The sequence below is a fragment of the Eschscholzia californica genome, unplaced genomic scaffold (assembly GCF_041429995.1).
Source record: "Eschscholzia californica isolate CP2 unplaced genomic scaffold, dmEscCali1.0.p SCAF_1, whole genome shotgun sequence".
NCBI lineage: Eukaryota > Viridiplantae > Streptophyta > Magnoliopsida > Ranunculales > Papaveraceae > Eschscholzia > Eschscholzia californica.
Window position 1 is genome coordinate 24,427,368 of NW_028238198.1, and position 14,461 is coordinate 24,441,828.

Consider the following 14,461-nt stretch of genomic DNA (forward strand, 5'->3'; position numbering starts at 1 on the left):
ATGGACACTGATAAAAACAGGTAACTTCTCGATACGATCTATGTACCATTTCCTTCGACAAAAAAACCAAAACGACCAGGATACGGAAGTGATAAAATGGAATTTCATCTGGGACCTAAATACTATACCTCGTATTAAACTGTTCCTATGGAAATGCTGCACTAATAGCTTACCAGTAAGAGATAGAATTGGGAAATATATCGGAAACATCACGACATGTACATACTGTGACACACTAGAAACGTTATCACACATACTTCTGAAGTGTGATTATGCCAGACAAATATGGGGCCAATTCCATGTACACTCCGATAGGATTGACAACTTAGAGGAGTGGATCATTCAATGGAAAGACTTAGAAAAAGAACAAATAATACTTTTTGCGAAAATTATCTACTTCATCTGGAAGGCAAGATGTGAAAAAATCTTTGCAGGAAGGGACCAATCACCAATGCAGGTTGTAGCAGTGATAAAAAACACAGAAGCAATGACGAAACCACTCCCAAATGCCAAACACAAGGATCTAGATCAGTCAGACTCAGGACCGGTAGGTAATTATATAACAGTCAAGGTAGATGCATCTTTCACCACGGCCCAGGAAGCAGCAGGGTATGGCTGCGTATTGACCGAGGAAGGATCCAACACAGCAATGGCTCTAGCGGACCATATTAGGGGGCAGAATTCTGAGAAGTGTGAATGCCTGGCCATCCTCAGAGCAACGCAATGGATGAAACAACTTCGAATAAAACGGGTACTCATTCAAAGCGACAACCAGAATCTAATCAACTATCTTACTAGCAAACAAACAACGATTCATTGGCAGTCTGAGAAATATCTGGATGAAATTGGAAACCTCAAAAAGCAGTTCGACTACATAGCCTTCCGGCACATCGCGAGAGAAAATAACAAAGAGGCAGATAAGCTCGCCAAATGGGGTCGAATGAATTCAAAAAAGAAGATATGGGCGTCGATTACTTGGGAGGAATTGGCTCGGTTGTAATTTCGTTTTTTCTTGTCCTTTCTTTCCTTTCTCTCTTGTCTTCTCAACAAAAAAAAAAAAAAAAAAAAAAAAAAAAACTAGAAAATATCTAACGGTGCCTCCTCTTTTAGCTAAAGGTGCTTCCATTCTTATGGGAGCGTCTCTAGGAAAAGGAAGTCCCCGCTTAGTACTTCCTAATGGAGTGGACGTGTGACAATGACTCCAATCTAATCACATAAACCGTATGAACTCCGATGAGTTAGTAGGTCTAGAAATTTTGAGGCCCCCTATTTTTACCATTTCTAACCCCCAAAAATGTATTTCAACAAGAAAAAAAACCCCCAAAATGTATCATTTGTTAGGCACCCCGTTTTTTGTTAGTCACAGGGCATGTTATACACATAACACACCACACTCCAAATCGCACACTGCGACATTATACACATCACACATTCTTCGACAAATTTTTTTGGGATTTTGTGGAAGGTAAACTGAAACCAACAACATCAGGCATATCACATCATCTTTCTCTTTTACTTTGCGTCTTTGTCTTCTTCGTTTTGAAGTTTCAAGTGAACCCCTCCTTGTCCTAAAATCATGGAGAAGATTTTTCCAGTGTTTGAAACCTTGGATCGTCGAGAGCCAGAAACTGTTGACCATCGTGGTCTGAAACACTTCAAAACACGCCGAAAGTTTTTAAAATTATCGATTGTTGAACCCTATATAGAATGATAGAGGAGAAAAGGAGGAGAGAGAAAGCTTGACGAGGGGTTGGTGGTGGGTGAATTTGATAGCGAGGGAAAAAGACAACTTTCCAACAAAAAATCGGCCAAATATGGAGAAAAAAAACGTATCACTACCCATAATATTGTGGTAACTTCTACCTAATTATTTTAGACTTAATGTATTGAAGAAAATGTATCACTACCCATAATATTGTGGTAACTTGCAAACCTAATTTGCAAATCCAAACTGAATTTGCAATATTATAACTGCAAATTCAGTTTAGAGAAGAAATATTGCACACTCAGTTTCCAATATATTATATATATAAAGCGATAGTAAGCTTTAAGGTTTGGGTATGTGTTTCATGTCTTCTAGATTACGATATGAGAAATAATTTTTCTAATACTTGTGCTGTTTTTTTTCTGCTGGCTCTTCTAAAATGATCTTAGTAGGTTTGGGTTTTGATGTTTTTACTCTGTCATTGGAGAGAGAGGAAGGCATTAACCTTGTAACTGAGGCTACCTGCTCAGGTATATTCATTGATCTCGGAAGTGGTAGCAACGTTGATGTATGTGTAATAACCAAGGTACGTTTACTTTCTGACGGAAAAATCACTTGGTCTTGACATTCGATTGTGTTGTTAAAAAATTTGTTATGCAGGGGGCAAGGAGTTTTCATTCACGAAAGACAGGTTAGTAACTTATCTTCACATTAGTTGTAGCTTTCTGTTCTTCTTTCTTCAAACCGAAGTAGTAAATTGTTTTGTCGATTCTATGCTTGATATAATGGACTTAGAGTTTCAAGTGTTTAAGCTTTCTATATACAGGACTGGAGTGGACTTGTTACGAAGGTGAAAGTGTTAAAGGAGCAAATGTTAGTCGGAGGAGATGCAATGGAAGAATAGATTAGGTTGAGTCGTTACTAAAATTGACATTCTTAAAAGCTTAACATTTTATGTTCTTTGTAGTTTCTTAATGTTGAAGTTCATCCATAAAATCCTACTTTTGACTTGAATATGAAACTTGACAGATGAATGATGAAATGAATTTCAAACTCAAGATTTCGTAGATACATACTCTTAATTTATATTCTTGTAAATTGAGTTTGCAAGACATGCAACCCAAGATTATATTCTCCAAAGCTTGCAAATCATGTTTGCAACCTACATTCTGCAAACACATGTTTGCAGATCAGACTGTTGCAGACACACGTTTGCAGATCAGACTGTTGCAAACACGTTTGCAGAACAAAATTTTTCGAACACGTTTGCAGAACAGATTTTTTCGAACACGTTTGCATAACAGATTTTTGCAAACACGTTTGCATAACAGATTTTTGCAAACACGTTTGCAGAAAAACGTAAAGGAAAAAACGCCGTTTATTTCCTGAGTTTTTTTTTTTGAAAAAAAAGTATTGAAAGTGGATCTTGTTAGAAAGCTAATGAAAAATCATTTCTAAATATATAATTTTTATAGAAATCCGACATCTCAAACAAAAGTTATATCGATTTAAAATTTAAAGAAAAATAAAGGAATTTAGTTACATAAAATGACAAAAATGGGTGTTTTAGTCCCTTTGTTTAGGGAAAATGAGTGTTTAGGTTCAAAAAATTATCAAAATAACTAAAAGAGCCTAGACTTTTTTCTATTAGGTAGAAGTTACCACAATATTATGGGTAGTGATACATTAAGTCTAAAATAATATGAATAATTAGTTACCTTTTTTTAGTTACCACAATATTATGGGTAGTGATACATTAAGTCTAGGCTTTTTTAGTTACTTCGAAAGAAGAAAAAGAGAGATGGAGTAGGAGAGAAAGACCAAAATAAATGGAGGTGGTGGTGGTGGGTGAAGAAGAGGAAAAAAAGGAAGCGAGAGATAAGACAAATGGTGGTAGTGATCGAAGGTGGTAGCTGGAGGTGTTCGTCGTCAGCTATCTTCATCTCACCAAGACGAAGGTAGTGGTCGTCCGTGAGAGGTGGTGCGTGTGAAACTGTGAATAGAAGGTGCGTAGAATTGGTAAAAGTGTGTGTGCGCGTGTGTGTGCGCGCGCGTGTGTGTGAATATAGGTGTGTGTGGTTTGTAAAAGTGGTGCGTGCATCTAAAATTTCTCTTTAACAAGTTGGAGATGTTAGAGCAACTGAATCTGGTAAGTCATGAAACTATATCCGTTCATAAGTTGCTTGCACCCCCCATCCTATTTGCCATGTAACAAGCAGACTCTACTCTCACCATTTTCTTATAACCACTTAACTACATCTACTACATAAACCCATCCCTAAAGCCTATCTCTATACACAAACACAAGCATCATAGAATTGACAAAGCTAGAAAGTATGAATATATGTGAGAATTAGGTTGTGTGGTTGGTCTTATTGGTGCTGGTTGGGTGTACAATGATGGGATCCGACGGAAAGATATCATCGTGTAGCGACGTTATACAGATGGTGAGTCCGTGTCTTGATTACGCCCGTAACGGGGTAAACACGTACCACACCAATGTTGTACCACCATAAAAAAGCTCTCACATGCTGCTGATTCAACCAAAGACAAGCAGCAAGTTTGTAAATGTGCACAAAACTTTGGTCCTTTGATTCCTGGCCTTGATTTCAAACGCATTAACAAGATCCCTAAGAAATGTGGAGTTCATCTCTCTCTTAAGATTTCACCTCACATCGATTGTTCCTGTAAGAAAAGAGAATTTGTATTGATTGTATTGATTTCCTAAGCTATTACATAAGTCTTTATAAGGAGTTACATAGGAGAGAAGTTTTATCTATTGGGCAATGTGGTACTAAATATTCTAACACTCATATATTCTAACATTCCCCCTCAAACTAATGACTTTTGCTAGTGAAAAATTCATGAGTTTGTTAAAATTTGTAGATGTTGACTTGGTATTGATATGGAGACATCATTGTGAGGTTGCTAAGTTGTTGTTCTTTGTTGTTGTTGTTCTTTGTTGTTGTTCTTTGTTGTTGTTGTTCTTTCTTGTTGTTTTTCTTTTCTCCATTGGAAGACCATTTGAAGAAAAGTTGGCGCCATTGCTAGGTATTTTCCCTTTTTAAAGAGAAAGCGGACAATTATAACCCATTGTCCGGTTGTGGGCGGAGATATACTCCTTGCTATCTTGTTTGTTGTTGAATATTGTTGAATGTTGTTGTTGAATGTTGTTGTTGAATGTCTTTTCTCCCTTCTCCATTTGAGGAAAAGTTGGCACCATTGCCTAGGTATGTTCTCTTTTTAAAGAGAAAGTTGACAATTATAAACCATTGTCAAGGTTTTGTTTGGAGTTCTTACTCCATTGATTTTAATAGCCCTCACACATGATTATTACTCCAACATCATCAATGTAATATAATGCAAACCCTTGATCTTATAATTTTATCCTTTTTCAAACACTAGCAATCACCATTCTTAATGTTTCTCACTTCAATTCTTCTCTATACTCTTTTATCTCATCTCCTCTTCATTTGATCTTATGAAAACTAAGGAACAATAGTTTGAGAGTTCTCAACTTTGACATAAGAAGTATGAGCAAATCAACTAAGAGAATAAACTCTTTTGCCATTAAAGAACCCACAAACATGTTTTCAAACCATCAAAAGAAAACCATCTTTGAGAATAAGCAAGATTTCTTTGATGCATTCTATCAAACACTTCATGTGCATCATATTGAAATCAAGATTTTGGACAACTATAAGTATAGTTTCAAGATAAACATGGGGTATATAACTATTCTAACAAGAAATCCATGAATTCTTTTCCCCCTCTCTAATAGCTTTCCAATTTCTCTCAAAATATAACTTCATGGACCATGGATACACATAGATTTGATGTTGTGGAGGACTTGACATTTGAAATGCTTGAGATCATTGAAGAGTATATCATGTGATTTCTTCAACAAATCACTCTTGTTTGGATCTTTCATCTTCTTGTTAATCTTCATCATCTTCAAATACTATTGAGAAAAGTATTGAAGAATGATTAGATCTCAACAATAGAAAAGAACTACTCTTATTGGAAAGGAAAAAAAAAAACACTAAACTTGAACTAAAAACCGATAAAAGCCCGGCGGACGGTAGCCATTAATGGGACTACCGCCACCGGCAAGCGGAAGACTCTATTGACTAACCCAAGAAAGAAACCTAGAAGCTCTTATACCATGTAAGAAAAGAGAATTTGTATTGATTGTATTGATTTCTTAAGCTATTACATAAGTCTTTATAAGGAGTTACATAGGAGAGAAGTTTTATCTATTGGGCAATGTGGTACTAAATATTCTAACACTCATATATTCTAACAGTTCCAAGTATTTATCGATCCCTTTTTTTTTCATTTATCTATCTATTCATTTGCAAGAATTGATGTTTTCTTTAACTAAAATTCTTTTGCAGGGTGAAGTAGTAAATTCAGAAGCAATCGGCTGATAGCTATCGAAGATTATTCGGGTTGAATAAAGGACTAATACCCGTTCATATATAAATGCTTCTTTTATTTTTAGTCTATATATGTCTTTGTTAAATCACAAATATAATAAATTGTTTCTTGTGTTGTCTCGATTCATCAACTCCGATACTCTCACTCTGACAAACACACTCAACATTGGGCATAAGAGAAACCTAGAAAGCAGTTCGTTTTGGTACGTGGCACAAGTAGTGTTACGTTACACGATACCATTTGAGTATGTCGTACCTCGAGGTATTCCTCTTTGATTCGCTATTTTAAATTCTCTCGAAAATAACCTTTAAGCTCATGATACCATGTGAACCGTGGACAAAAACAATGAGTATGAAGAATGTAAAAAAGAGATCAATTCAGTTTGATAATTAACATGAATGTTGCTTGTTTTCCTCTTAAATTCTTCATGACTAACGAACAAGATTAACATTTTGAACTTCTCACAACTAGTAACGTCTAAACAAAACACATTATTAATCAATCTAAGAAACTAATTAAGTAGTGCCCCGATATTGGTAGCGAGGGACTTAATGATCGATGGGGAGACAGCCCTGCTCCCACCCATGTACCATTTTTGTATCATCTCCGCCAGGGCCGTGCCTGAGAATTCAGGGGCCCAGTGTCAAATTTATTTGGCCCCTGACCTTTGTGTAATTGAAGGTAAAAAGATATTTTAAAACCCGAATAACAAACAAATTCAAAATAAATTGACCACATATAAAAGGATAATAAAGTATTATTTACCAAATAACACTAAAAGGATGTGAATGACAATTTTTCCACTTTAATTTTTTTTTTATAGATGAGAGAAATCGGAAAACTACTAAAAGCAAGATTGAAGGCAAACTTCAACTTTTTTTTAATTTATAAAAAAAAAATTTAGGAATTTAGATGGATATATTTTAGAAACAAAATAAATTAAAGATAGCAAGAGAGATATTAAAGGAAGTAGAATATGGGCGGTTATGATTTTGTAGGAAGTGAATAAAATAATATAGAAAGTAGCGAGAAACAATAGGAAGCGAATAAAATAATATATAAGGTGGTATCAAAGTAGGGAGAATTGAAAAAAGAAAGTAGAAATAAGGAAAGTAGGGAGAATTAAAGAAATATTGTAGTAAAAAAGTAAAAAAATATATAAGGTGGTATCTTTCATGCGCCAACGGTGAGAGAGAGTAAGGAAGTTACTGTAGAGAGAAACGGTCCAACCCATCCCCGTTTTGACTATAGTAGTTACTGACTACTACCCTTATTACCAATATTTGTGGGCCCGCCCGCACTGGGCACCGCACAGCCCTGATCTCCGCTACGTTAGCGTTTTCTACTTTGATCTTGCCTTCCTTGATCTGTCCATCGTCTGTCGTTGTAACCACAATCTGTTTTGTTTCTTGACAAATTTAGCACATATAATGTATTGAATATATTAATTATGATTGGCAGTGGCAATGAGCTCCTTAACACATAACACATACATTATAACATATACATTATAACTTCACCTCCACCTCTACCTCCGACCCGGTCTACTCAATGATTTCATGTCTTTTAGTTAATCTCATGGTTGAATTGTAGAGTGGCAATGAGCTTCTTAACACATAACACATACATTATAACATATACATTATAGCACATACATTATAAACTCTTAATAGTTTAGTTTTCTTAAGTGTTTGTTGTTTAAACTATTAACTAAATTTTTATGTAAAACTTATTTCTTCTAATGTGAAGTTTTAAATTTGATTAATTCTTGTGCCTATATTTGTTTTAATTTAGTTTTCTTAAGTGTTTATTGTTTAAACTATTAACTAAATTTTTATGTAAAACTTATTTCTTCTAATGTGAAGTTTTAAATTTGTTTTAAATTTGTTTTAAATTTGATTAATTCTAATGTGAAGTTTTAGTTTGTTTCCACTACCTGTGACTAGTTTGCTATTGTGGTTAAATTTGATTAATTCTTGTGCCTATATTTGATACTGTAGGCAAAAGAATATTGTATGTAGACAGGTTTGTTGCAATTTTAATTTCTAGTTGTAGTAAAAAAAAACTGTAATGCCTATAGGAGAAACTAAAATAAGTCTAACTTCAATGAACATATAATTGTAGGTTGTTTGTTTTCACAAACAACCGTGTTTACTTGCATTTGGGGGTTAATATTCAGGATTTAAGAAGCAGTATATAGACTTTAGAGTTCAACAAAAAAGAAAAGTTCCTAACTATTCTACAAGGAAGATGGTAACTCTCTCTCTCTCTCCATCGTCTGTCATTGTAACCACAATCTGTTTTGTTTCTTGACAAAATTAGCACATATAATGTATTGAATATATTAATTATGATTGGCAGAGTGGCAATGAGCTCCTTAACACATAACACATACATTATAACATATACATTATAACTTCACCTCCACCTCTACCTCCGACCCGGTCTACTCAATGATTTCATGTCTTTTAGTTAATCTCATGGTTGAATTGTAGAGTGGCAATTAGCTCCTTAACACATAACACATACATTATAACATATACATTATAACATATACATTATAACACATACATTATAAACTCTTAATAGTTTAGTTTTCTTAAGTGTTTGTTGTTTAAACTATTAACTAAATTTTTATGTAAAACTTATTTCTTCTAATGTGAAGTTTTAGAATCATTTGTTTTGGAACGTAAAGTTATATATATAATCTCTTCAGACACCTTAAACGATATTCTCTGCCATAAAACTAAAATAAAGCAAAAAAAATCAATCCGACATTTCTACAAACACCTTAAACACAATTTAAAAGATATCAAGAAAAATAGAACCTAAAGAGAAAGAAGTCAGAGGTTACTTTTTCTATCTCGGCTCTATAGACTGTTGTCGTTGCATTTGATCTAGAGGACTTACGAAGATAAAACTACCATAAGCAAAAAAACTGAATTGAAATAGATCTCTTTTGTTGCCATTGCATTTAAGTCCACTAAAACTATCCTATTTATTATTGGGAAATTTGGTCAAAACTCCCTAAAAAAATTGAGTTTTGGTTAAAAAGGATTTATCAACTTTTTATAGGCTTCAGCTCCCTATGGCATTTTTGTAAATAATCTAATATAGGGAAAAGACGAAACTGACCTTATTGCAAACTAGTTAGCAAACCAGTTTGCAAAGCTCTGCAAACCAGATTGCAAAGCTTTGCAAACCGGATTGCAAAGTTTTGCAAGACAAATCAAATCGCAAAGTAGTGCAAACTAGTTTGCAAAGCTCTACAAACCAGATTGCAAAGTGTGTGCAAAGTCATTGCAAGGCAAACCAGATTGCAAAGCAATGCAAACGGGATTGCAAAGCTCTGCAAACCAGATTGCAAAGCAGTGCAAACCAGTTTGCAAAGCTCTGTAAACCAGATTGCAAAGCAGTGCAAACCAGTTTGCAAATCTTCGCAAGCTAAGATTCTAAGGGCAATTTCGGCATTAGAAATGGGAGTGCTTTTAGAATTGTCCTTCAAGACTATTTCCAAACTATATATGGGGCCTAAAAGGACAAAAAGATAACTTGTCTTTTTGACACAAAAAACATGAAATTGGACCTCCAGCCCAATTTCCTGTTTATTATTTCCATTCCATTGCATATTATTTCTGGGCACAATGAACAAAAATACCCTCCTCCCTTATTATATAGATGTTATATTGTGTTATTAAATAGTTAAAATCACACTTTTCACATGGTAATTTTGTGTTAAAATCACACTTTTCATATTGTAATTTTGTGTTAAAATCGTTATTTTATATGATTTTAATCTAATATCTCTTGTTATTTTGTTGAGATATTTTCATTTCTCAATTATAGTATCGAGGGTCTACGAATTAAAATTTCGCACCGGACCCCCAACTTCTCGGTCACGCCACTGATCTTCAATCTAAATATATTTTTACATTGTCTTGTTATAATACCGTTCAGTGATGACCAAATAAACTGACAATCAATCTTTATTGTTGTTCTTATGATGAGTTTGTTTAATTCGTAATTAATCAATTGGGCATGAATGAATGAATGATCAGGAAGGGAGGTGTGGAGAAACGTACAATGAGAGTAGTTGTTGCTGATGGTCCACGACAAGGAGGGCTAACAGGAAGAGGAGGAAACAATATGGACATTCCACCGGACGATGGTTTTACATAGAGGAAATATGGTCAGAAGGAGTTACTTGGCTCCACCTTTCCAAGATATTTATCGTTAGTTCCCATAAATAACTGCGTATATAATAATATGAGTTACGGATTATTAACTTGAGTTGTACTAAACTAATGTTGTTAACGTTGTTGTTGGCGGGGGATTGAAATGTGAAGGGGATATTACAGGTGCACACACAAGAGCTTCTACGGTTGACAAGCGAAGATGCAAGTCCAGAGACTTGACCACCATCCCAACATGTTTGAGGTCACGTACTATGGCCACCACACATGCTCTTCTTCCACTCCGTTTATGGGTTATGACAGAAGCAGCACCAACACCCCTGGTGCCAATGCTGCCATAAAAGCAAGCGGATATACTGGTACCAATGCAGAAACAATTGGAAAAGAAGGACAAGATGAAGTACGACCTATGAGATCAGATATAATTGGGAGAGAAGCCGAAGGTAGGTCTCAGGTTATAGAACTGATAAAGGCAATATTCAATTCGGCTGAGGACAATAAGAATAATATGGATTCCATATTCCCTCCATTGCAACCACACAATTAAATTGCAAGCATCCCTAGTCCCAGCCCCATAACCCCATTCATGGGTGGCCTTACCTAGTAGTAGCTAAGTCATCTATTAAATTACCATTCTCATTTTGCAAATTCCGTTGTGGTAATCGTTTAAATTTTTATACGATATTTGATTCATTAAAATATAATTTGTCATTAACTTTATTACTTAATTAATTCCATTCATAGATAAAGCAACTCGACTATTTGTGTATATCATGTTCATTTCTCTCTTAAACTATATATAACCCGTGCCCCGTCCACAGACAAATCATGGACGAAAATATTGCAAAAGAAAAGATACTTATGATAGTAATGAAAACATGTAGCAGGAATTGTAAATAAGTTAGTGATTTGAAAAAGTCAATGGAATCGGTCAACATTTGAAGTCAAATGTATGCAATTTTCTTATGAAGGTTCCCTCAAAACTTTACCCTCCTTTCACGTAAATGTTGAAGTGAAAAGGTTTTGAGGAAGGATTTCCGAAAGAGACAAATGATAGTGATGGAAAAAAAACAATGTTATAATTTTTTATTAAGACGAATGAAATTTTGGTGGAAAATGTATAGAATGAAATTTCAAAATAAAAGAACTTTTTTTGTAGAACACAAACTAAAAGAACTTGTTTACCATTCAAAAAATAGTAATCTTCTGGAGCGAATTAATTTGTCTTCTAACCGAATTTCCAACACAAATCTATTGTGTATCATTCTTTGTCCCACATTGAAACAACACATTGAGTTAGTTTCACATAAGTATATGTCGTGCCTTAAGGTGTGTGTTCGCTGGGGTACTAGAATTTTAACTACTTATAAATTGGGGTTAGGGTCAATGGGGTGGAAGAAAACATAGGTGGAAGAAGAATCGTAGAAACAATCTGACTACTTATGTGAGAACTTTTGTTTTGGGTCTCAGACATCGATCCAATACCTACTTCGGCTGACCAGTTAGAGACCAATTTTAATAATGGTTTTAGGTCAAGGGTTTGGAACTAAGGTTCTTTCTCTCTCTAACTCCTCATTGTAAATTGAGTGGAAACAAGGTTGTGTTCCATATATAATAAAGTGATGATGATACGAAAGAGAAGAAGAAGAGACGAATAAGAAGGAAAAGAAGAAGGAGAAGAAAAAAAATCGGGCTGAGGAAGGGGCGGACTGGGTGCCTAATGTGAAGGAGTTGAAGGAGATGTCCTTCGACCAAGGTGACAATGCGAACAATTTGTCGGATAGGACAATTGATGTGGAAGATCATCAAGTCCGATTGATTTAGGGATCGTAGAGTTGTAGCTAGAGACCAACTACGATCGTCGAATTACGAAGTAATTCGCGGCTAACTTCGATCGGATCCTACAACGGGTTACACATAAGAGTGACAAATTGATCTAGGATTTGACTAGTGGGAGTGAGATATAATCATGGGAGTGTCCCATAAACATATCTCATAGGCCTAAAAAGGAATTAGGCAAAGATAATACAAAAAGGCCAAAAACCGGGTTTTTGGGCCTAGACCGGTTCAGGTACTTCTAGGACTCGGATTGGGCTGAATTTTGGAGGGTTAGTTTCTGATATAATAAAAATTATATCTGCCAATTTTCATGGTGTTTGGAAACCTCCTCCTTAGGGAATTGAGAAAATATCAATAGTTGCTATTTTCGACTATTTCCCTAAATCTTATTCTAAAGGGTGTTTTGGGAAACCTAAAAGGAGGTGGATTCTTATTAGGGTTCTATATAAACACTCTTAGGGCAGAGAATAAGATGTGGAATTTCTCTCTAAGCTTTCTTACTCTACCACATCAAGTAGAAAGGAGAAAGTGAGCTAATTCCCATTAACTATCTATCTAGTCAAAGAAGAAGGTGTTCTTCTATCCAACCACCATTGGTGTGCTAGCTATACAACAAGGTGGGAGATCAAATTGATTGCTCGTGTCCCAAGTAGAGGAGCTACACTTGAAGCTCTTGGTCTTCTTCAATCAATTCAACTAGTTCGAGGGAAAAGCGATTAAGGTAATTTACTATCTCCATTAGTTTAATTACTAGTTTTGCATGTGATCCTGGGAATACTAGTGTAGACATTAGATGTCTTATTTCCACTATAAACACTAGTATAAGGGTTTAAATCCCTACAGTGGCGTCAGAGCCTCTTACAATTAACTAGTTTTTGCTAAGAATCGAACTAGTTCACATTGGATATGATTGATAGTTTTAATAAATTGAGTTTATAAAAGTATTTTAAAAGTGTTTTAAAAATTATTTAAACTCACAATTTGATATTATTGAATGGGATTCAATGAATTTCAAATTGAGAATCAAATTGTTAAAAGTGTTTTTTAAAAAGTCTCAATTTGATTGAATTTCAAACTAATCCATGCTTGATTAAATTGATAGTTATGTTTAAAAAGATTTTAAACATAAAATTTGATTAATTTTGAATTGGATTCAAAGATTTTTCAAATTGATTTCAAAATTGTTCTTTGAAAAATTTCAAAAACCTAGACTTTGATCCAAAATTGGTTTGATTAAGAGTTGTTTTTTGAGTTTTAGGAAACTCTCAAAACAAAATTTGGAAAATTTAAAAGAGGTAATTACTAGAAAGGTCAAAATAATATTGAAAATGAGTAGAAAAGCACTAAACATTTGAAAATTATTATTCAGGTAAAAAAGTGTGCAAATACTAAAATACCCCTTTTCGTCATTTTGTGTAACTAAATTCTTTTATTTTTCTTTAAACTTTAAATCGATATAATTTTTGTTTGAGATGTCGGATTTCTATAAAAATTATATATTTAGAAATGATTTTTCATTAGCTTTCTAACAAGATCCACTTTCAATATTTTTTTTTCAAAAAAAAAAACCAAGAAAAAACGACGTTTTTTTCCTTTACACCTTTCTGCTAACGTGTTTGCAAAAATCTGTTATGCAAACGTGTTTGCAAAAATCTGTTATGCAAAAGTGTTTGCAACAATCTGTTATGCAAACGTGTTTGCAACAATCTGTTATGCAAACGTGTTTGCAACAATCTGATCTGCAAACGTGTGTTTGCATTATGTAAACTACAAACATGTGTTTGCATAATGTAAACTGCAAACTGTGTTTGCAAAAAAGAGATTGCAAACATGATTTGCAAGCTTTACAGAATATAATCTTGAGTTGCATATCTTGCAAACTCGATTTGCAAATCGAGAACATAAACTAAGAATATGTGTCTATGAAATCTTGAGTTTGGAATCGATTTCATCATTCATAAGTTCAATCATACTAAGAATCACCAATGAATTTTTGCCTCCATCCAAATAAAATGGGCGAACTTCATTTGCTAGTCTTATACTTTACGATGCAAATTCAAAATTTAAGAGTTGGCTTCTCAAATAGGTAGTCCTCTTTTGATCTTCCAGGTCTATAAAAGTATCTACTTGATTCGAAAGTTCAACTTCTATTTCTTCTTGTCATCTTTGGTTATATGTTCTACAACTTTCATTTCTAAATCTTCATTTTTCATTCTTGTTTTCAAAACAACTTTGGTACTTGAGCTGACCACATCATAACATAGAAGAAAAATACCATGAACTA

At 34.3% G+C, this 14,461-nt stretch overlaps 1 protein-coding gene across 1 annotated transcript; it reads left to right on the forward strand.

Moving 5' to 3' along the window:
* Positions 1-1,000, forward strand: LOC147565340 (uncharacterized). Its single transcript, XM_086651530.1, has 2 exons — positions 1-20; positions 169-1,000. Exons 1-2 carry the CDS (start codon positions 1-3, stop codon positions 998-1,000), a joined length of 852 nt encoding a protein of 283 aa, XP_086507656.1.
* The last annotated feature ends 13,461 nt before the right edge of the window (positions 1,001-14,461 follow it).